A 20,771-nucleotide genomic window follows, 5' to 3' on the forward strand; every position below is an offset into this window, starting at 1 on the left:
ACACATTTTGGTTGAATGCATTCAGTTGTGCAACCCATTTCCCCTTTCCCTACATACCTGGCAGGTGAGGAGTGACTTGACCATCTGTGCGTTCTGACAGGAGAGCATGGATCCAGCCAGACTAAGGATGACACACACAGCAGACAGCAGCATGAAGAGGGACACCTGGAGAAGGAGACATGGGGAGGGACACATGAAGAGGGAGACACGTAGGGGATCAGAGAACTACACATGGGATGAGTAACCTTGGCTGTGACCTAAATAATTGTTCTAGCTGCCTATAGGCTGTAGCTCGGTGGGCTCGGTGTGCAGATGACCTGTGTTCCAATCAGGTAGCAGGTTGGTCAGTTACATACACACGCACAAACATACACACACACACACAAACACACACGCACAAACACACGCACAAACACACACCATAGACATAAAATTAGACACTTGTGTACTACTCACCACCAGAGTGAGTGGTCTTCTCCATGAGATAAGTCCAACTAACCCTGATGCCACGACCTAAGCACAACACACACATCACAGTAAGGACAATACATTCATCAATTATCATATCTAGAACACAATCAACCACAGCCAGGAAATATGGGGATGATTTCAATATTCTGAAGAGGTTTCTTCTCCATGCATCCTTTCCTCCATCTGCACTCCATCTGACAGAGACATTCTCCATATTGCTTTCACCTATAAAACAGCCTTCTTTCTTTTCAGGGGTGAGTTTAACATACAGATGTAGGATCTTCATTTGAGCCAGTTTGGTGCAGTTTGGACAATAATCCTGCCGCAAAAGGAAATGTGAATTATTATGTGAATTATAATTTGCGGATATTTTTGTAGGGGTTGATACATTTTCAGTTAGGGCAAATCAAGCCAGAAATTTCAAAGTGGAAAAACTCAAATACACTACAAGTTTGCATTTCATGCTTTGCATGAAATAGTGATCAAATGAAGTTCCCACATCTGTAAAATATAAGTCAATTTTTTTTGCATTAAGATTATGTTCCTCCATTGCATAATGGACTTATGATTATCCTGCTAAACATGATATTTATGTTTCCAGGATAGTCCCTCCTCATCAGTGCAGATGAAGGAAAGGTAGTGATTCAGCCCATTTAGAGATGCTCCCACAGGATACTCACAAAGAAGCCGGCCCAGAAGGGGCAGGACTGTCGGACGCGGGCTGAGGATGTGAAGGCCATGCTGGTGAAGGAGAAGGCCAGGACCATGGCCCCCAGGCCCAAGTGGCACAGCCCCAGGTACAGCAGCAGTTTGGCCCCACCCTGACGGCCAGACATGCCCCGGCAGCTATCTGACCAGCCCCTAGACCCAGAGGCTGACACTACACTGCTGGAGTCTGACGGGGATGGCATGGCTGGTGTGTGTGGAGAGTGGTGAGTCTGTGTATGTGTGCGTGTGTGTAGGCCTATATGCGGTGTGTGTGTGTGTGTGTGTGTGTGTGTGTGTGTGTGTGTGTGTGTGTGTGTGTGTGTGTGTGTGTGTGTGTGTGTGTGTGTGTGTGTGTGTGTGTGTGTGTGTGTGTGTGTGTGTGTGTGTGTGTGAAAGAAAGAAAGATGGAGAGTTTGTTGCTTTGAAAAAAATCGCCCCCTTTTCACTTTGGCCCGGCGTAGTCAATTGGCAAATGGCAAAGCGCGTTGTGCATTCGCCAAGGTTTGATCCTGACGCGCCACAGTGCAGTTTCCAAAAACTCTCAACTCAGAAGACTGGGCTATTTAGCATATGAAAGCAGCAATAGCTGCTTAGCAGAGTGCATATGTCCTATTACATCTGCACCTCAGACAAACTTCAACATGTTCACGTGAGGGAAAAAATAAGAAAAATACCTAGGGCTAATCATTGAGAACCTGAATGCATTTACGACACACAGTTCCGTTCCTCTGTCCCTCTCTCTCAATATCTCTACCTCCTAAGGCCCATAGCATTGCGGTGGGCGGAGCCCCGAGGCCGCAGTCCTGTAGCAGCACCCGTTATTAAGCACCACATATCCCGTTGTTTCTACGGTAATGAGAAACCACATGTATTGTGTAGGGCGGTGAGTGGGTCTGGATCTTGTCAAGGTGACGAGGAACAAGCATCGAAACAAGGCCCGAGTTGTCCTGTCCTCACGAAGGTCCGACTACCGGACCTATCCGAAGGATGAGAGAGATAGCTCTTGGTCAGATCTGAATCGGTCCGGTCTGCAAACCGTTCAGGTTAAGAAATTACTTAAATCCGTCGAAAGTAAACGTAAATAAATGATAGAAAGTCCATCCTCCTTGAGCCTTCGGCACGTTTATGCTGTTTTCATTTGCTATTCTTCCTCTTTCCATCTTTTACCTCCGTGGGAGTTTGCGGTGGACCACACAAACTCACCCCCCTCTGTCCTCTTCTCTCTTCCCTGCAGCAGTCACGCGGGCATCCCGTTCTGCTCGTGTACATCCCGGACATCTACCTCACTGCACCGAATTATACGTCACACACACCTCAAGCGATCGGTTCCAGTTTCACACACATCCGTTTCCCAAGTCAAAAAGCCTTGTTGATGATCATTCTTCTGTTTCCCGTTCACCATCACCCCACCCCTCCATTCTCTCTCCTTCACCGTAGAGTCAAAAGAAAGGAATGCCTAGTGTTTGTAAACCGACAAGTCGTCATGTGACGAAAAGGCACGCCAGACGCGCGTGGAGGATGCGGCAAAGCCCGCGTGTCCTGGTGCTGATGCTGCGCGGGAGGGGCACCCACCTTTAAGGCTTACTGCAGCCAGCCAATCAGATAGGATTTCACTGCACTGTGCGGCCCCCAGGAAGTTTGTAGTCCCAGGACTATAGGCAGTTGTAGTTCACTATTATACACGTCTCACACTATAGGACTGACTGCATGTTACATTATGTATCACTTTGGTTCTATCCTCATCTCTTATATAGGCCTATACATACCAGGGGGAAGAATGGCGAGGGGCTCAACAAGAACATTTATGTAAGCCATTAAGGGACACATTTTGCCCAGCTGGTATTGTCATAGGTGAAAATGCAGCAATGCTCTTTGGGGGGGGGGGGGGGGGGGGGTGTTAGACTTATTAATGAAACTGTGAAGGTTTGGAGAGTGGGGGACAATGCACTGATTCCTGTAAGCTGAGATACACTATTTTAGTGGGACAGACAAGAGTGATGCACCAAAATGCAATTCACTCTGAGAAAATGAAAGTATAAGCCTACAAAATAGAAGAGTTCTTTTTGACAGTCTTTTATTGAATAGGCTAAGCAGAGCGTATGTCAAATGGTATACATTGGTCATAAGATAATTGATCAGACATGGAATGGTCGACAGGGTGAAAATGTGTGTGAAGGAAAAGAGGAAAGGTGAGATATCAGAGTAAAAACACACAGGGTGCATCATCTCAATAGTCTGGAGTAGCTCCTTCCCCTCGTCTTCTTCCCAGAAGACACTTTAGAGAATTGAAATGAACCCATAGACAGAGAAGCTTGCTGGCACAGTAATGATTATGTAGTGTCTGGCATGGGAAGCGACATCATTTCTTCCTTCAGAGTAATCACTGATCTGACACGTTTGGATTGGTGAGAGTATCGAGGTGGAAGTCTTGTCCAATCACAGTACAGTATATGATATATGAGGAGATATATTTGCAAATCTATCCAGTAGTACATCAGTGATTACCTCCAGGGTGCATTGGACCAGGGCCCTGGTCTGTCTGAAAGAGGAAGGAAGGGTGCTTCTTTTCCCCAAAGCTGTTGAACAGGTGCATCAGATAAAAGGTCAGTTTGTCTATCAGATCAGAAAGGGTCAGTAAGTCTATCAGCAAAAAAGAGAACATCTCATCCCTCTATGTCCAACTCTCATCAGCATCATTCCATCCCTGTCTCTATGACACTTGCTTTACTCATCTGTTTTTGTTCCCTTGCTTCATCTATCCATCTCATTGGCTCATCACTCCACTCCTCTCATATTGCACTTCTCTGTCTCCCTCTTCCACATCCTCAGTCCATCCATGTACCACACTTTATGTAGTAGAAGAATAGTTTACAACAGGCACAACCCAGATCACTCATCTTTACCTAGTGTGGAAAACACAGGCAAAATTACAATTCAGGGTGAACTATCCCTTTAAGAGCATAATGTACCATCACCATAGTTACAGCATATAGATCTAAACTCCCGTCACTCTCTAGAATGCCCCCTGTGCTCCTCCTAAACAGCTATGAGCTGCTATAAACATAGAAATAAAACAAATGGAAAGGAATGTCTGCGTGTTGTCCTAATTCTAATTCTTTGGCTATGACACTGAAAAGTGATTCTATGGCAGCGGTGCATAACTCAGGTCCTCTAGGGTCGCCATTATGGTAGTAGTTACCTTTAATGTTACAGTAATATCTGCTGGTTTTTGACCTTGTCTCTCCACCAGGAACTAATTTAGATCTGAGAAGCCTAGTGATTACACTCTCGAGACAATCAACTGTTTCATCAACTGTTCAATCAAAAAGCAAGAATGTGATTGGCAGTTTCACTGAAAGGTCACTTGTTAATGTTCCTGGTTAATCAAGGAAAAATAATCCCTATGAAATAGAGAGATAGGATGAAACACAGCAGACTCTTGTTCTATTAAGGAGCTGTGCACCAGAGCCATGGGATTACAGAGTTCAGCAAACTCAGTTTGGGATTTAGAATTTGATCGACCACCATGTTGGTTCCAAAAAATCTAGTTCAACAGATCATTGTAGAAGGAATCCATTTTGGAATGTTGTGAAACATGTGGAGCCAACATGGAAGATATTTTCCTTAACTCTGTATGGCTCTGGTGGAGTGTAAACATACCCTGGCTGTCAATCAGTCAGTCACCATGACAACAAAGCCATTGCAGGAGATTGAAGACAGTTGATACAAAACATGTTTTGGGTGAAATCAAGGTGGTGTTCATCCTATTCTTTAAACAAACCACTGGATATTCCTCTGTAAAATGCCCTTGGACCACCTCAACATAGTTACATGGTCATTAAAAGTGCAATCCATAAATTCGCTTTCTGGTTAAAAAAAAGTGTAGTCAGCACTTTTTAAAGGGGAGGGGGTAGTAAATAAAAACATTTATATTTTTTTCTCAAGTCAATAGTGTTTGAAATTGATCTTGTTGCCACAGGGGACAGAGAACTTGTGGATTGCGCCTTTGAAACCCTTTCCTTTGCAATAATATTGTTCCTATATGTAATAGTTCCCTCAGGTAACGAAGAGTCAGCCAGGACAGGCCAGCTCTGCCTCTACAGTAGGAGACATTTGGAGGATTTCTTCTCAGCGTTGGTGATTTTGACCTCGCGACCTGTGGGGCCCGGCTTCTTGCTGGACTTCAGTAGAATATCTCGAGCCAAAGCCATAAAAGACTACAGAGAGGCAGAAAGAGATAGAGGGAGAGAGAGGCAGAGAAAGGGTAACAGTAGGCGAGAGGGGGTATGGGGATTATTAGGGTATGTGGCACATGTAACCTGTATGAAAAGGGGAATATGGGTGATATGTTGTCCATGTGAAATGCATAATAAAGGACCAGATAAAGACAGACTCTGTGATTGAATAAAGGACATAAATATAACATCTAAAATAACATATTTATCTCACCTCATCAACATTGATGCTGGCCTTTGCACTGGTCTCAAAGAATCTGATCCCATGATCCTTTGCCAGCTGTCAACAACAGAACGCAAGTGTGATTACAGCAGGATATGATGTCACTTCCCTCTCCTAATCAGCAGAATTTATGCCACGTTCAGAACAACTGGGAACTCAGAAAAATACGAGGTAAAATCATGACGTCAGTGATCTTCAGGTTGAAAAGTCGGAGCTCTTATCCCTCAATGATCCACACATCCATTCATCCATCACTAACATCTGCACATCAGTGTCAATATCATTGAAAGAAAACACTTCATTATCAAAACAATGATCATAAAAATTGTAGAGGCTCACCTTTTCCCCCGTTTCCTTGGATACCTTCCTCTTGGCCTCAATGTCACACTTGTTAGCTAGCAACATCCGGCTGACCCCCGCTGATGCATTCTGGGGGATAAAAGATAGGGAGTTGGCATCCATCACATCCATTTCATATTTCAATGACGTATCCCTCAACTTCTGCCCTTAGTTCCCCAAGCACCCTCTAGCAGAGGCTTTAATTCAGCTCTAAATTGGAGCCACGTCTAACTCTTGGTTCAGATGGGAAATCATGAACTAATTTGAAAATGTTCACTTTGAACTGTTATCTTTGTTAACTATGCAAACAAAATTAAACAAATGTAAACATGTTTTTGGGAGTGCAGTTGTATGCCCCGTTATTCACTAAAAGCGCCCCCTTAGAAAACAGACTAACATCTAGTCTCAATGTAACCCTTGTTATTGTGGTTTATAGATGTTGCTCATGTCTCATTTTATTGTTTCAAATCCTTCCTAGAGGTATGAGAAAATGCTGCCCTCAGTTTCTTTCTGGCCTGTGTCATGTCTTGTCCCTTCCCTCTTTCACAACAGTCTGTCTTGTGTTTCCCTGTCACCAGTCAGTCTGTCGTGTTTCCCTGTCAACAGTCAGTCTATCGTATTTCCCTGTCAACAGTCAGTCTGTCGTATTTCCCTGTCAACAGTCAGGCTTGTGTGTACCTGTCAACAGTCAGGCTTGTGTTTACCTGTCAACAGTCAGGCTTTGTGTTTACCTGTCAACAGTCCGGCTTTGTGTTTACCTGTCAACAGTCCGGCTTTGTGTTTACCTGTCAACAGTCTGGCTTTGTGTTTACCTGTCAACAGTCCGGCTTTGTGTTTACCTGTCAACAGTCCGGCTTTGTGTTTACCTGTCAACAGTCCGGCTTTGTGTTTACCTGTCAACAGTCCGGCTTTGTGTTTACCTGTCAACAGTCAGGCTTGTGTTTACCTGTCAACAGTCAGGCTTTGTGTTTACCTGTCAACAGTCAGTCTTGTGTTTACCTGTCAACAGTCAGGCTTTGTGTTTACCTGTCAACAGTCAGGCTTTGTGTTTACCTGTCAACAGTCAGTCTGTTCCCCTGTCAACAGTCAGTCTGTTTCCCTGTCAACAGTCAGGCTTTGTGTTTCCCTGTCAACAGTCAGGCTTTGTGTGTACCTGTCAACAGTCAGGCTTTGTGTTTACCTGTCAACAGTCAGGCTTTGTGTTTACCTGTCAACAGTCCGGCTTTGTGTTTACCTGTCAAGTCAGGCTTTGTGTTTACCTGTCAACAGTCAGGCTTTGTGTTTTACCTGTCAACAGTCAGGCTTTGTGTTTACCTGTCAACAGTCCGGCTTTGTGTTTACCTGTCAACAGTCAGGCTTTGTGTTTACCTGTCAACAGTCAGGCTTTGTGTTTACCTGTCAACAGTCAGGCTTTGTGTTTCTCTGTCAACAGTCAGTCTGTTTCCCTGTCAACAGTCAGGCTTTGTGTTTCCCTGTCAACAGTCAGGCTTTGTGTTTCCCTGTCAACAGTCAGGCTTTGTGTTTACCTGTCAACAGTCAGGCTTTGTGTTTACCTGTCAACAGTCAGTCTGTTTCCCTGTCAACAGTCAGTCTGTTTCCCTGTCAACAGTCAGTCTGTTTCCCTGTCAACAGTCAGTCTGTTTCCCTGTCAACAGTCAGTCTGTTTCCCTGTCAACAGTCAGTCTGTTTCCCTGTCAACAGTCAGTCTGTTTTCCTGTCAACAGTCAGTCTGTTTCCCTGTCAACAGTCAGTCTTTTTTCCTGTCAACAGTCAGTCTGTTTCCCTGTCAACAGTCAGTCTGTTTCCCTGTCACCTCCTTGATGCTCTTCATCCAGTTCTGAATGTTCTCGTAGGACTTCTCATCTGTGATGTCATACACCAGGATGATGCCCTGAGAGATCACGGGAGACACGAGTCAGACAAAAATAAAACAATTCTAAATCAACCTGATGGATGTAAGAAATATGATACTAATAGTTTCAGTCATAATCTTACACCCATAATATTCTCTCATATCTACAAAGGTGAAGAGAGAGAAGGCCCGTTTATGCCTGGTGCTAAGATGCCCCTTTTGTCCTGATCTTGTCCACATTCTGATTGTGGTCACAGTTTTAGACAGGTGTAGATGATTAAATCACTTGTGATCTGATTGAGAGAGAGTTGAGAGACTCACCATAGCTCCTCTGTAGTAGGCTGTAGTGATGGTCTTAAACCTCTCCTGCCCTGCTGTGTCCCTGAAAACAGAATACATTAGGGGAAATGTTTCACATTCTTCAAAAAGTAGCTCTTTGAACACCCTGGAGTACAGATGTAGGATCTTAATTTGAACCAGTTTGCTACGACAGGAAAATAATCTTGCAGCAACAGGAAATGTGAATTATTATGTGGATTATAATTAATGGACATTTTTGTAGGGGTTGATACATTTTCCATGAGGGTAAATCAAGTCTGAAATTTCAAAGTGGAAATTACACATTTTGGAACCCTTTTTAAAAATCAAATACACTACATTTGATGCTTTGCAGGAAGATTCTCATCAACAAAAGCGTGATCAAATTAAGATCCTACATCTGTAGTAAGCACTGAAACTACTGCAGATTTGTCTGTGTTGGCAGCTGTTCTTTCTCTACACATTTCCTGTTTTTCTAATGCAGCACCCAATTCAAAGAGTACACTGTTTACACATACATATCCAGAGTAATACAGCCTTTACACACGTGTGTCCAGCACATCATTTATCAACGCTTCTGCAAAAACATTACGCTATGGTCACACTAATGTTCTCACAGCACAGAACGTAGAAGTTCCCCACCTACACACTGAGCTATGGTCAGCAAAGGAGGTTGGTGGCACCTTAAATTGGGGAGAACAGACTCGTTCTAATGACTGGAGCGGAATAAGTGGAATGGCAACAAATACATCAAACACATGGTTTCCAGGTGTTTGGTGCCCTTCACTTTACTCTGTTCATGCCATTCTCCCCTCAGCAGCCTCCTGTGATGGTCAGTATGGCATATCCCCCCCTAATGGCTCAAGTCAGGATTTGCGGAGGTTAACCTGATCCTGTATCAAAGGACAACTTCTACCAGGGGTGTGGAATACACAGAGATGAGACGTATGTTTTATGCCAGTTCAATAAACTATTTACGGCTGCTTCGGACTTCATGTCTGGCTTTATGATAACTCACTGGCATTCACTGACAGATAAAACATAGGTGGTGACAGGGAAACAGACTGACTGTTGACAGGGAAACAGACTGACTGTTGACAGGGAAACAGACTGACTGTTGACAGGGAAACAGACTGACTGTTGACAGGGAAACAGACTGACTGTTGACAGGGAAACAGACTGACTGTTGACAGGGAAACAGACTGACTGTTGACAGGGAAACAGACTGACTGTTGACAGGGAAAACACAAACATCATAGCCTACACCAAAGGCCTTGCCAGTCAATATCTCAGTGTACTCAGTGACATATGCCAGATATACACTATATATAAAAAACTCTTCTAAAATTAGTGGGTTCGGCTATTTCAGCCACACCCATTGCTGAAAGGTGTATAAAAATCGAGCACACCGCCATGCAATCTCCATCGATAAACATTGGCAGTAGAATGGCCTTACTGAAGAGCTTAGTGACTTTGAATGTGGCACCGTTATAGGATGCAACCTTTCCAACAAGTCAGTTCGTGCTAGAGCTGCCCAAGTCAACTGTAAGTGCTGTTATTGTGAAGTGGAAACGTCTAGGAGCAACAACAGCTCAGCCGAGAAGTGGTAGGCCACAAAAGCTCACAGAACGGGACTGCTGAGTGCTGAAGCACGTACCGTGTAAAAATTGTCTGTTGTAACACTCACTCCCAAGTTCCAAACTGCCTCTGCATAAGAACTGTTCATCGGGAGCTTGATGAAATGGGTTTCCATGGCCGAACAGCCTCACACAAGCCTAAGATCTCCATGTGCAATGCCAAGCGTCGGCTGGAGTGGTGTAAAGCTAGCTGCCATTGGACTCTGGAGCAGTGGAAACATGTTCTCTGGAATAATGAATCACGCTTCACCATCTGGCAGTCCAACCGACAAATCTGGGTTTGGCTGATGCCAGGAGAACGCCACCTGCCCCAATGCATAGTGCCAACTGTACAGTTTGGTGGAGGAGGAATAATGGTCTGGGGATGTTTTTCATGGTTCAGGCTAGGCCCCTTAGTTGCATTGAAGGGAAATCTTAACACTACAGCATACAATGACATTATGGACGATTCTGTGCTTCCAACTTTGTGGCAACAGTTTGGGGAAGGCCCTTTCCTGTTTCAGCATAACAAAGCCCCCGTGCACAAAGCCAGGTCCATACAAAAATGGTTTGTCGAGATTGGTGTGTTAGAACTTGACTGGCCTGCACAGAGCCCTGACCTCAACCCCATATTAATGCCCATGAATCTGGAATGAGATGTTCAACGAACAGGTGCCCACATGCTTTTTGTCACCACGAGCCTACCAGATGAGCTAAATGCCTTTTATGCTCACTTCGAGGCAAGCAACACTGAAGCATGCATGAGAGTACCAGCTGTTCCGGATGACTGTATGATCACGCTCTCCGTAGCCGATGTGAGCAAGACCTTTAAACAGGTCAACATTCACAAGGCCTCAGGGACAGATGGATTACCAGGACGTGTACTCCAAGCATTACCAACTGGCAAGTGTCTTCACTGACATTTTCAACCTCTCCCTGGCCGAGTCTGTAATACTTACACATTTCAAACAGACCACCATAGTCCCTGTGACTAAGAAAGCGAAGGTAACCTGCCTACATGATTACCCCCCGCCCCCGTAGCACTCACTTCGGTAGCCATGAAGTGCTTTGAAAGGCTGGTCATGGCTCACATCAACACCATCATGCCAGAAACCCTAGACCCACTCCAATTTGCATACCACCCCAAAAGATCCACAGATGATGCAATTTCTATTGCACTCCACAATGTCCTTTCCCACCTGGACAAATGGAACACATATGTGAGAATGCTGTTCATTGACTACAGCTCAGCGTTCAACACCAGTGCCCAAAAAAGCTAATCACTAGCTAAGGACCCTTGGAATAAACACCTCCATCTGCAACTGGATCCTGGACTTCCTGACGGGCCGCCCTCAGGTGGTAAGGGTAGGCAACAACACATCTGCCATGTTGATTCGCAACACTGGGGCCCCTCAGGTGTGCATGTTGAGTCCCCTCCTGTACTCCCTGTTCACCCACGACTGCGTGGCCAAGCACGACTCCAACACCATCATTAAGTTTGCTGATGACACAACAGTGGTAGGCCTGATCACCGACAACGTTGAGACAGCCTATAAGAAGGTCAGAGACCTGGCAGTGTGGTGCCAGAACAACAACCTCTCTCTCAATGTGAGCAAGACAAAGGAGCTGATCGTGGACTATAGGAAAAGGAGGGCCGAACAGGCCCCCAATAACATCGACGGGACTGAAGTGGAGCGGGTCGAGAGTTTCAAGTTCCTTGGTGTCCACATCACCAAGACAGTTGTGAAAGGGGCACGACAACACCTTTTCGGCATGGGTCCCCAGATCCTCAATAAGTATATAGCTGCACCATCGGGTGGCAAGTAGCCTAGTGGTTAGAGCATTGGACTTGTAAGTGAAAGGTTGCAAGATCGAATCCCAGAGCTGACAAGGTAAAAATCTGTCGTTCTGCCCCTGAACAAGGCAGTTAACCCACTGTTCCTAGGCCGTCATTGAAAATAAGAATTTGTTCTTAACTGACTTGCCTAGTTAAATAAAGGTAAAATAAAACAATCAAGAGCATCCTGACCAGTTGCATCAATGCCTGGTATGGATCTGACCGTAAGGCACTACAAAGGGTAGTGTGTACAGCCCAGTACATCACTGGGGCCAAGCTTCCTGACATCCAGGACCTATATACTAGATGTGTCACAGGAAGGCCCAAAAAATTGTCAACAACTCCAGTCACCCAAGTCTTAGACTGTTCTCTCTGCTACCGCAAGGCAAGCGGTACCGGAGCGCCAAGTCTAGGAACAAAAGGCTCCTTAACAGCTTCTACCCCCAAGCCATAACACTGCTGAACAACTAATCAAATGGCCACCTGGACTATCTACATTGTCCCCCTACATTTCTTGAACTGCATTGTTGGTTAAGGGCTTGTAAGTAAGCATTTCACGGTAAGGGCTACACCTGTTTTATTTGGCGCATGTGACAAATACAATTAGATTCGATTTTGATTTGTAGTGTATATTGCAGCTATTGCATACTGGGTTGCATGCCTTTAGTCTAACAAGACGAATAAAATCAAAATCTTGCATTCCTAAGGTCTTGTACTACAATCAGTGAGTGGTGACCCTTTGAGTGACATTTGGACAGAAAACCAACATAACAAGTTGGTTGTTTTGGTAAAAACGGAGGTTCCTCTTTCCTCTGAGAAAGAGAAGTAGACACACGTCCAGAACACACGAGAAGTTGAATAAAATCTGTGTGTCGGTCCCATAACTGTCATCACTCTTAGAGAGCAGCAAACAGTAGTCCTAAATGGACCTTTCATTCTTTCTTTGCCTGGATCCTCTTCTCTTACCAGACTTGCAGTTTGACTTTCTTTCCCTCCACGTCTATCGTCTTTACTTTAAAGTCGATGCCTGAAGAAAGGATGGGCGGATGACAGAGAGAGGGGAGGGAGGAGGTCGACAGGAAGGGAGGGAAGACAATGAGTTAAATTCCCACACACATTGCAGCAAATATAGGTCATGCCAATTAAACCATTTTGACATGCATGGAGGGTGAGACAGGCATTCCCAATTCATCAAACCTTCACTGGGATTGTAAAGTCTGGCTAGCTAGTAAAGTCTGTCTGCCCCATTCTGCCATACACACACACACACATACACACACACACACACACACACACACACACACACACACACACACACACACACACACACACACACACACACACACGGTCTCTGGGTTTGTTATTGTCTGGGTTTCCTGCAGGACAGGGACGGTCAGAGAAAGAGAGAGAGAGGACAGAGAGAGAGGACAGAGAAGATGGAAGTCTTAAACTGTGAATTCCAAGGGAGGACAACCATTTTTCTGATAATAAGACTGAAAAGAGATAGGAGATAGGAGGAATGGGGGTGGGTGGACCCTCTGGGTAAAGTGAGGGAGGGGAGAGGGGGATATGGAGAAGATATAGAAACAACAGCAGCACAGCAACAATGTAGGTGAACTACAATAGGGATATCAGATTGAGATATAGGAAGACAGTGATAGAGACGTGTAGAGACATGAACACAGCAGAACTGGAAACGTGAGATAACTGCGTGGTGAAAGTGATAAGAACTTGGCATTATGTGTTAGCTGACAGAATGGTGCCTATATCAGCAATGACGAATTTAAAGGGTTTCTGAATATTTTTGGGCCGATTAGGCTATAACCGATTAAATGGGATTTCGTAGAGCTAGGATACATACCGATAGTTGATATGTAGGTTGAGTTGAAGTTGTCCTCAGCAAATCGAATAATCAGACATGTTTTCCCCACTCCACTATCTCCAATGAGTAATAATTTGAAAAGGAAGTCGTACTTCTTCGCCATAATGTTTTTTAAAGGTTTTGGTGAATGATCAGAAACTATTACCTTTTACAAAACTAGTACACTTTCCAATGTTCTTCTTACACTTATTTGTAACGTTTAAGAGGTTAACAAATGCCTTAAAAAGTATTGCTCAACATAAACAAAGGTCAAAATTACACTCTCATTTCTCCTGGGGATTGTCTGCTTTTCTTTAGCATAAAATCCGCTTGTTTTCCCTTTCCCTTGAAAACTGTCACCGGTAAATACGGTTCTCTCCCAATGTCTCTTTTGGTCCGAGAAAAATAAAACAGAACGCCACAAGTTAAAAACGAAAGTTGGAACAAACGCTTCTGCACTTCAATGGGCTATACAAAACTACAGCGCCACAAAGCTTTGTTAAAATCCATTTATCAAGCCAAAATGTCAAGTTATTTTCTTCCAAAGGCCGATTAACATACATCCATTCCACACAGACAGGGCTACGTTTTCGCCCAAAAACTTTCTCCTGACGAAATTCACGTAGGATTACGTAGAGGGAGAGGTTCAGTTATTACAGTGGAGGGAACAGACTGAAATGGGACAGCAGGAATGGCCGATACTGCTTATAGACAGCAGAGGGCGCTCGACCATATGGGCGCTCAGCCCCATGTACTGAAATATGTCATAATGTCTCTGTATACGTGTATCCTTAGTACCATATTTATTTTTCGTGGATAAAACAACGAGTAACAAATACGGTTTGACTGACAATTAAATGAAAAGATTAGGTGGATGAGAAATACAAAATTGAATGTCTCTATTAAAAATTAAGTGGTCTCTCCCTCACACTGCGAGAGAAATCTAACAAAATCAAATGTGCCAGTAAGGCTAGTTATAGATGGCGCTGAACAAAACCTGTGTGTAGACCTGTGTGATTTGGAAGAAAGAGTTGACCTCACAAACATGGCCTCCTTTGCCTCGCCTCCTTGACACGTAATGGCGACAAAACACTTCCGGCCCCTGCCACCGGCCCCGTTCATTTATTAACTGTCAACTTCCGGTTGATCCTTCTTTTCGGCAACGGCTACAAACTCGCCATCATGCCAGTAAGTGCGCACACAGGCAATATAACCCTTGCTTCAGCCTTGGGAATTTTGTTTGAGCGGGACATGACCAGATCCATCGACGTATTAGAACTTTGCAAATATTCATATTTATTTATATTAGGGATTATTCAACCAATGGATAGCTAGAACAATCTTAAACTGCGTGCCAAGCGCGTGCTGTGGTCTGCTGAATTGACGCAATATGGCGGCGTACATGCAATAGAAAGCATGGACTGACATGTAACTAGCTAGCTAACTAGTTTGATGTTTAGTGATTGTTTCTAAGCATTTGACAGCGCTTGTACACGATGCAGGTTGACTAGATATGCGCATTCCTTGACTTATGTTTGATAGTGGACGTACGGAGGCTTTAGCTAAACAAGCTAACGTTAAAAAGCGTAGCCTAGCCAGTACTAGCCAGGCGTTCACCCAACGAACATTTATGTCAAATGTTTTTGATTATACTAACTTATGTACACGTCTCCTGTATGGACATTGTTTTAACTTGTTAGTTAGCTAGATTATCAAATTGACTTTCCCATCTCCATTTTCTAAGATGGCCACCCCCTGGTTTTTCTTTCAGCTCGCAAAGGACCTGTTGCACCCAACCTCCGAGGAGGAGAAGAGGAGTCACAAGAAGAAACGTCTTGTACAGAGCCCTAACTCGTATTTTATGGATGTCAAATGTCCAGGTTAGTGTGTCTCCCTGTAGCTTAGCTAGAAGTGACTCCCCGACTCAGCTCACACCAAACGCAGCCGTCATTGTAAATAAGAATGTGTTCTGAACGTTTTTTTATTTTTTTAAGTAGTCAGTTAACTAAACTGACCATGGTTTAGTATCTAGGGATGTGGTCCCATATTCAACTGACGGGTCATTGGTTTGCCTGTCTTCAGTAAAACTGGTCAGTCCACAAAAGGGAGAGTTTGCATGGCCAATGGAAACTCGATGTGATCCTGTGTGGCTCGGTTGGTAGAGCATGGTGCTTTCAACGCCAGGGTTGTGGGTTTGATTCCCACAGGGGAACAGTACAAAATGAAGGCGCTCTTCTATACGTTGTCAGCTAAATGACTTAAATGTAAATCGAGTCTGGTAGTTATTGATTACTGAGACTGACTTGTTTCTAGAGGGATGTGTAGCGACTTGCCTTTGTGTTGCCCATTCATTGTCTCCAGAGTGAATGAGGTGTCAACCAAGGCATACAGTAACCTTGTGGTTGTCTTTTTTTGGAAAGGAGTCTCCACTGATTCCTTTCAATAACTGCAACTGCAAGAACACAACAGTAATTAGAACATCATTTGTGTGTGATTTGTTGGGACTGAGAACACGAGTACGTCTCGTTCAGTTCAGGACATTGAGGTGAATGTTAATTTGTCTGAACTGTTCTCTCTACAGGATGCTATAAGATCACGACAGTGTTCAGTCACGCCCAGACAGTCGTCCTGTGTGTCGGATGCTCCACAGTCCTGTGTCAACCTACAGGGGGTAAAGCACGCCTCACAGAAGGTACTATATTACACACACTCCCAGCCTTCCACAGTGTCCAGGATGGAAAAATACTGTTGGACATAATTGATGCCTTTATGTGTTGCCCATTCATTGTCTCCAGAGTGAATGAGGTGTCAACCAAGGCATACAGTAACCTTGTTGGTTGTCTTTTGTTTGGAAGGAGTCTCCACTGATTCCTTTCAATAACTAACTGCAAGAACACACTAGTATACAGAAATAATACTGTCTGTTCTGTTTCTAGTTGTAATAGTCTGACCTGTCACTCTTTTTAGGATCATGCCATGAGGTGTCAAATTAAACTCCTTTTTGTTTTCTAGTTGAAAATGTAGTGACCACATTTACTGACCAAGCCCCAAATAATTTAATGTATTGCCCCCATTGAAGCATGATCCTTGACCAGCTCAGCTGGCTTGGTTTGTGTTCAGCTCAGGTTGGCAGTGTTTGTAGGGCTAGGAATGGCCAGGGACCTCACAATATTATCATAACAATACTTAGAGGAAAATTCCACCCAAAACCACTCATTCCTATCATTTACAGTGCTACATAACACTGTGGGCAATATGTTTTGTGAACAAATGTTTCATTTTGTTATGATAAGGTTGGTAGCAACATGTAAAAATCATTTTGGAAATCTTTTGCAGCTCAAGTCGACTACAAAATCCACAATGCAAAGCTCTATAGGCTAGCTAGGTAGGTAGCTGGCTCGCAAACTTACCTCAACACAACACCAAAGTCAATATCAGCATATGAAGTTGCTAGTTAGGTGTGAAATCACCTAAAACTGCACTATCAATTTAGGTGTCTACAATCTCACCATTTTCAACCTGCAGATCGATGTGCCTCATCGTGGAGTCTGACATTCACAGCAGCACCATGCAATGAAGAAGCAGACACAGGAGGAATGTGTTTGACCCTCTGTTAAATTACACATTTGGATGTAAGAAAATTGCAAAAAAAAACATGATAAATGGCTCATTCAAGAAAGACAACCTCTCGTTATGACATCGGCCCGTATTAAAATCTGACATATATGACAGACGGTTTTGCAATCTAAAAGTCATTCCTATTAACTTCCAGGGTAGTGAGAGAGACTATCAGTGCTGCATCATATCGGCCTGAATTTCTGGCTGCTTGAACGGCAATGGCTCAGATACACATGAAATGACCAAGGGAATTGATAAAACATCACCCAGAGATGCACAAAACCACAACATTCAAAATGGGTGAATCTTTATTCAAAGTGCTGAAACGATGTGTATTGTGATTTGACGTTAAACATATTTCTCACTACATGATCTGTGCTGTTTCCAGGTGGAACCTATTCCCTGTATTGTTTAATTAGTGACAGCGGTGCTATATACCGTTTCCTGGATCACCAGTCAGTTGGTCAATATTGTCCTAGTATTAATGATTGACAATATTGGCATGCAATGAGTTCCTAGTGAATGTCTGTCCATATAACATGCTGACTGGACCATGTTGGTTTTGTATGTCCACACCAGACGCGATCCAAGACGCGCAGATTGAAATATCAAAACGAGCTCTGAACCAACAATATACTAAGATATAAACGCAACATGTGTTGGTTTCATGAGCTGAAATAAAATATCCCTGTTAGTGAGCATATCTCCTTTGCCATGATAATCCACCTGACAGGTGTGGTATATCAAGAAGCTAATTCAACAGCGTGATCATTACACAGGTTCCCCTTGTGCTGGGGACAAAAGGCCACTCAAATGTGCAGTTTTGTCAGACAACACAATGCCACAGATGTCTGGAGTTGAGGGAGTGTGCAATTGGCAAGCTGACTGCAGGAATATCCACCAGAGCTGTTGCCAGAGAATTTAAAGTTTCTCTACCATAACCTGCCTCCAACGTCGTTTTAAGAGATTTTGGCAGTACATCCATTTGTCCTCACAACAGCAGACCACGTGTATGGCGTCGTGTGGGTGAGCAGTTTGCTGATGTCAACATTGTGAACAGAGTGCCCCCGGGTTACGGTATGGGCAGGAATGAGATACGAATACAATTGCAATTTGAATGCACAGAAATAACATGACGAGATCCTGAGACCCATTTAAAAAAAAAGTTATCTTAGACCAACAGATGCATATCTGTATTCCCAGTCATGTGAAATCCATTGATTAGGGCCTAATGAGTTTATTTAAATTGACTGATTTCCTCATGAACTGTGTTTCAGTAAAATCTTTGAAATAGTTGCATTTTTGTTCAGGTTGAAACAAAACATTTAGCTAGCTAGCTGTTGTGAGCTAATTTGTCCTGGGAGATTTTACCTGAAATGCACAAGGTCATTTTTTTCTGGATCTTTGTAGGATATTGACCAATTTTGAGTTGCACACAATCGTGTGTTCTCTACTCTAACAATCCACAGATAAAAGGGGAAACCTAGTTAGTTTCTATTAATCTCTCCTTCTGTAGTCTTCTTCTGTGGACTTTATGTCGGTTGGCAACCAACTTTAAAGTGCATTACCACCACCGACTGGGACTGGTGTGTGGACCTTTAGTTCATATTTCAATAACCAACGTGGGTATATGCTCCTAAAAACCAATGAGGAGATGGGAGAGGCGGGACTTGCAGCGCGTCAAGCATCAAAAATAGAACCAAGTTCATTTTAGCGCCTGGCTACGCAGACGTGTGTGCAGTTTAGATGAAATGATTGAATAACCGCTAGGCTGTCACTGGCCTTATCAATAGTAGTTTGATCTCCTCAATCTCCCTGCCATATAAAAGTGAAATCTGTCTGGGACCATAACTAAATCCTCTTTCTCCTTCACCCAGGATGCTCATTCAGGAGAAAACAGCACTAGACTCTCAGCAATGGAGCTTGTTGGACGAGAGACCCAAGGGAGGAGAGACGGGATTGACCCCACAGTGACCCTGCTCAGGAAGTGACGACATGAGAGGAAAAGTGGAGATGAAACTGAAGAGAAAAGATGGTGTTGAGCTCTGCTTTGTGTACGTAGAGAGAACGTCCCCTGGCATGATGACATCACTGTAACACCACTCCACTGTAACACCGGTCTTTCTCACACTTCTTAATAAAGTTTAGCTTTTTTGTTAAAGAATCCAGTTTACTTGTCAGTCTTTGATCCAGGTGTCATATGTTTGACTATTGTAAGCTGGTCCTAGATCTATGCCTGAACAACTCTCTAGAGACCCTGTTCAAGTAGACCCACTGTTCTTCAATCAGGGGTGTCACTCATTCCATGGAGGACCTAGGGTCTGCTGGATTTTCCCTTTTTTTTTTGAAAACTCTGTTTATTAAGTTTTACACACACAGACAAGGCAAAGCAATATAAATAATATACTCAACTAGAAAAAATACAAATAATACATATAAAAAAAAAAAAAATTGCTTTAAAGATACCATACTTTAGACAAGTTAAACACACCAGGCAGAAGGCTAAAGGGCAATCTATAGTATAGGGACAGAGCAAACACCTCACCATTGTTCCTGTAAACAGTCAAGGGATGGGGTGGAGAAATGCAACCACTCACAGACAGTCAAGGCCACAGACCAACCATCCACTGGACCAAAAATAAAAAGTTTACAATGCTTTAAAAGAAAAAATGAATAATAATTTTATGTAGGCGTGAACAGAATTAAAAAATAAAAATAACTGGGAAAAACAAGCTCACACCTTTGTCTCTGCCCGGGCAAGATGAACAAGGCATCCGCAGGTCACAATCAATAAGCACATCAACCTTAATGCCCCCCACCCCAGAAAAAACAGAAATGCTCATCCAACCTCTTAAGTCACAGGGGGGTCAAATACAGACTTATTTTGGTTTTAATAGGAATGCCATCAGAGGATGGACTGTTTAAAGTAAGACCGGACTGGAGCCCAAGCCTCATTAAACAGTTTGGGGTTCCCACGTGAATTGAATTGAATTTTTTCTAGTTTCAGAGAGCACAACACATCTCTCACCCAATATTTATAAGATGGGGGAGCTGCCATCTTCCAGTTCTGTAGTATTAGCTGTCTAGCTAAAAGAGTTGTACACTGCTCAAAAAAATAAAGGGAACACTTAAACAACACAATGTAACTCCAAGTCAATCACACTTCTGTGAAATCAAACTGTCCACTTAGGAAGCAACACTGATTGACAATAAATTTCACCTGCTGTTGTGCAAATGGAATAGACAAAAGGTGGAAATTATAGGCAATTAGCAAGACACCCCCCAAAACAGGAGGGATTCTGCAGGTGGGGACCACAGACCACTTCTCAGTTCCTATGCTTCCTGGCTGATGTTTTGGTCACTTTTGAATGCTGGCGGTGCTCTCACTCTAGTGGTAGAATGAGACGGAGTCTACAACCCACACAAGTGGCTCAGGTAGTGCAGTTCATCCAGGATGGCACATCAATGCGAACTGTGGCAAAAAGGTTTGCTGTGTCTGTCAGCGTAGTGTCCAGAGCATGCAGGCGCTATCAGGAGACGTGGAGGAGGCCGTAGGAGGGCAACAACCCAGCAGCAGGACCGGTACCTCCGCCTTAGTGCAAGGAGGTGCACTGCCAGAGCCCTACAAAATGACCTCCAGCAGGCCACAAATGTGCATGTGTCAGCATATGGTCTCACAAGGGGTCTGAGGAT

The 20,771-nt window shown here is 43.8% G+C and overlaps 2 protein-coding genes, 2 non-coding genes and 1 pseudogene across 6 annotated transcripts in view; 3 read left to right on the forward strand and 2 right to left on the reverse strand.

The window, feature by feature from the left end:
- LOC129842338 (protein ENTREP3-like) overlaps nucleotides 1–2,740 on the reverse strand; it is a 192,656-nt gene extending 189,916 nt beyond the window's left edge. The window contains exons 1-4 of one of the 2 annotated variants that reach the window (XM_055910858.1): nucleotides 1,152–1,233; nucleotides 697–790; nucleotides 457–513; nucleotides 58–165 (exon numbers count right to left, since the gene is read on the reverse strand). In XM_055910858.1, the coding sequence (XP_055766833.1) occupies nucleotides 58–153 (96 nt within the window). In that variant the 5' untranslated portion in view covers nucleotides 154–165; nucleotides 457–513; nucleotides 697–790; nucleotides 1,152–1,233. Of the gene's footprint in view, nucleotides 1–57; nucleotides 166–456; nucleotides 514–696; nucleotides 791–1,151 lie in introns of both variants that reach the window. The other variant, XM_055910857.1, reaches the window with a different exon arrangement.
- A 496-nt stretch (nucleotides 2,741–3,236) lies between these two features.
- Nucleotides 3,237–14,137, reverse strand: LOC129842340 (ras-related protein Rab-13). The gene is made up of 7 exons (XM_055910860.1): nucleotides 13,461–14,137; nucleotides 12,566–12,626; nucleotides 8,150–8,210; nucleotides 7,790–7,867; nucleotides 5,977–6,066; nucleotides 5,629–5,694; nucleotides 3,237–5,396 (listed from the first exon to the last, which is right to left on the reverse strand). The coding sequence occupies exons 1-7, from the start codon at nucleotides 13,582–13,584 to the stop codon at nucleotides 5,277–5,279; spliced, it is 600 nt and encodes a 199-aa protein (XP_055766835.1). The 5' UTR covers nucleotides 13,585–14,137; the 3' UTR covers nucleotides 3,237–5,276.
- Nucleotides 14,138–14,538: 401 nt separating this feature from the next.
- On the forward strand, nucleotides 14,539–19,242 carry LOC129842327 (40S ribosomal protein S27-like; annotated as a pseudogene). Its single transcript, XR_008757541.1, has 4 exons — nucleotides 14,539–14,648; nucleotides 15,232–15,340; nucleotides 16,042–16,152; nucleotides 18,956–19,242. The product of XR_008757541.1 is annotated as a 40S ribosomal protein S27-like (transcript).
- Nucleotides 15,791–15,926, forward strand: LOC129842342 (small nucleolar RNA SNORA13). The gene has a single exon (XR_008757543.1). It is a non-coding gene; the product is annotated as a small nucleolar RNA SNORA13 (small nucleolar RNA).
- Nucleotides 16,223–16,359, forward strand: LOC129842344 (small nucleolar RNA SNORA13). The gene has a single exon (XR_008757544.1). It is a non-coding gene; the product is annotated as a small nucleolar RNA SNORA13 (small nucleolar RNA).
- Nucleotides 19,243–20,771: the final 1,529 nt, after the last annotated feature.

This window comes from Salvelinus fontinalis, unplaced genomic scaffold (genome assembly GCF_029448725.1).
Source record: "Salvelinus fontinalis isolate EN_2023a unplaced genomic scaffold, ASM2944872v1 scaffold_0033, whole genome shotgun sequence".
Taxonomy (NCBI): Eukaryota; Metazoa; Chordata; class Actinopteri; order Salmoniformes; family Salmonidae; genus Salvelinus; species Salvelinus fontinalis.

What these genes read in the sequence shown, in the direction of transcription:
- LOC129842340 (XM_055910860.1), bottom strand. Translation starts at nt 13,584, where the DNA reads ATGGCGAAGAAGTACGACTTCCTTTTCAAATTATTACTCATTGGAGAT. An exon ending in AACCTACATATCAACTATCG is followed by an intron (nt 12,627 to 13,460) that starts GTATGTATCCTA and finishes TCCTTTCTTCAG; the next exon opens with GCATCGACTTTAAAGTAAAG. An exon ending in CCTACTACAGAGGAGCTATG is followed by an intron (nt 7,868 to 8,149) that starts GTGAGTCTCTCA and finishes GTGATCTCTCAG; the next exon opens with GGCATCATCCTGGTGTATGA.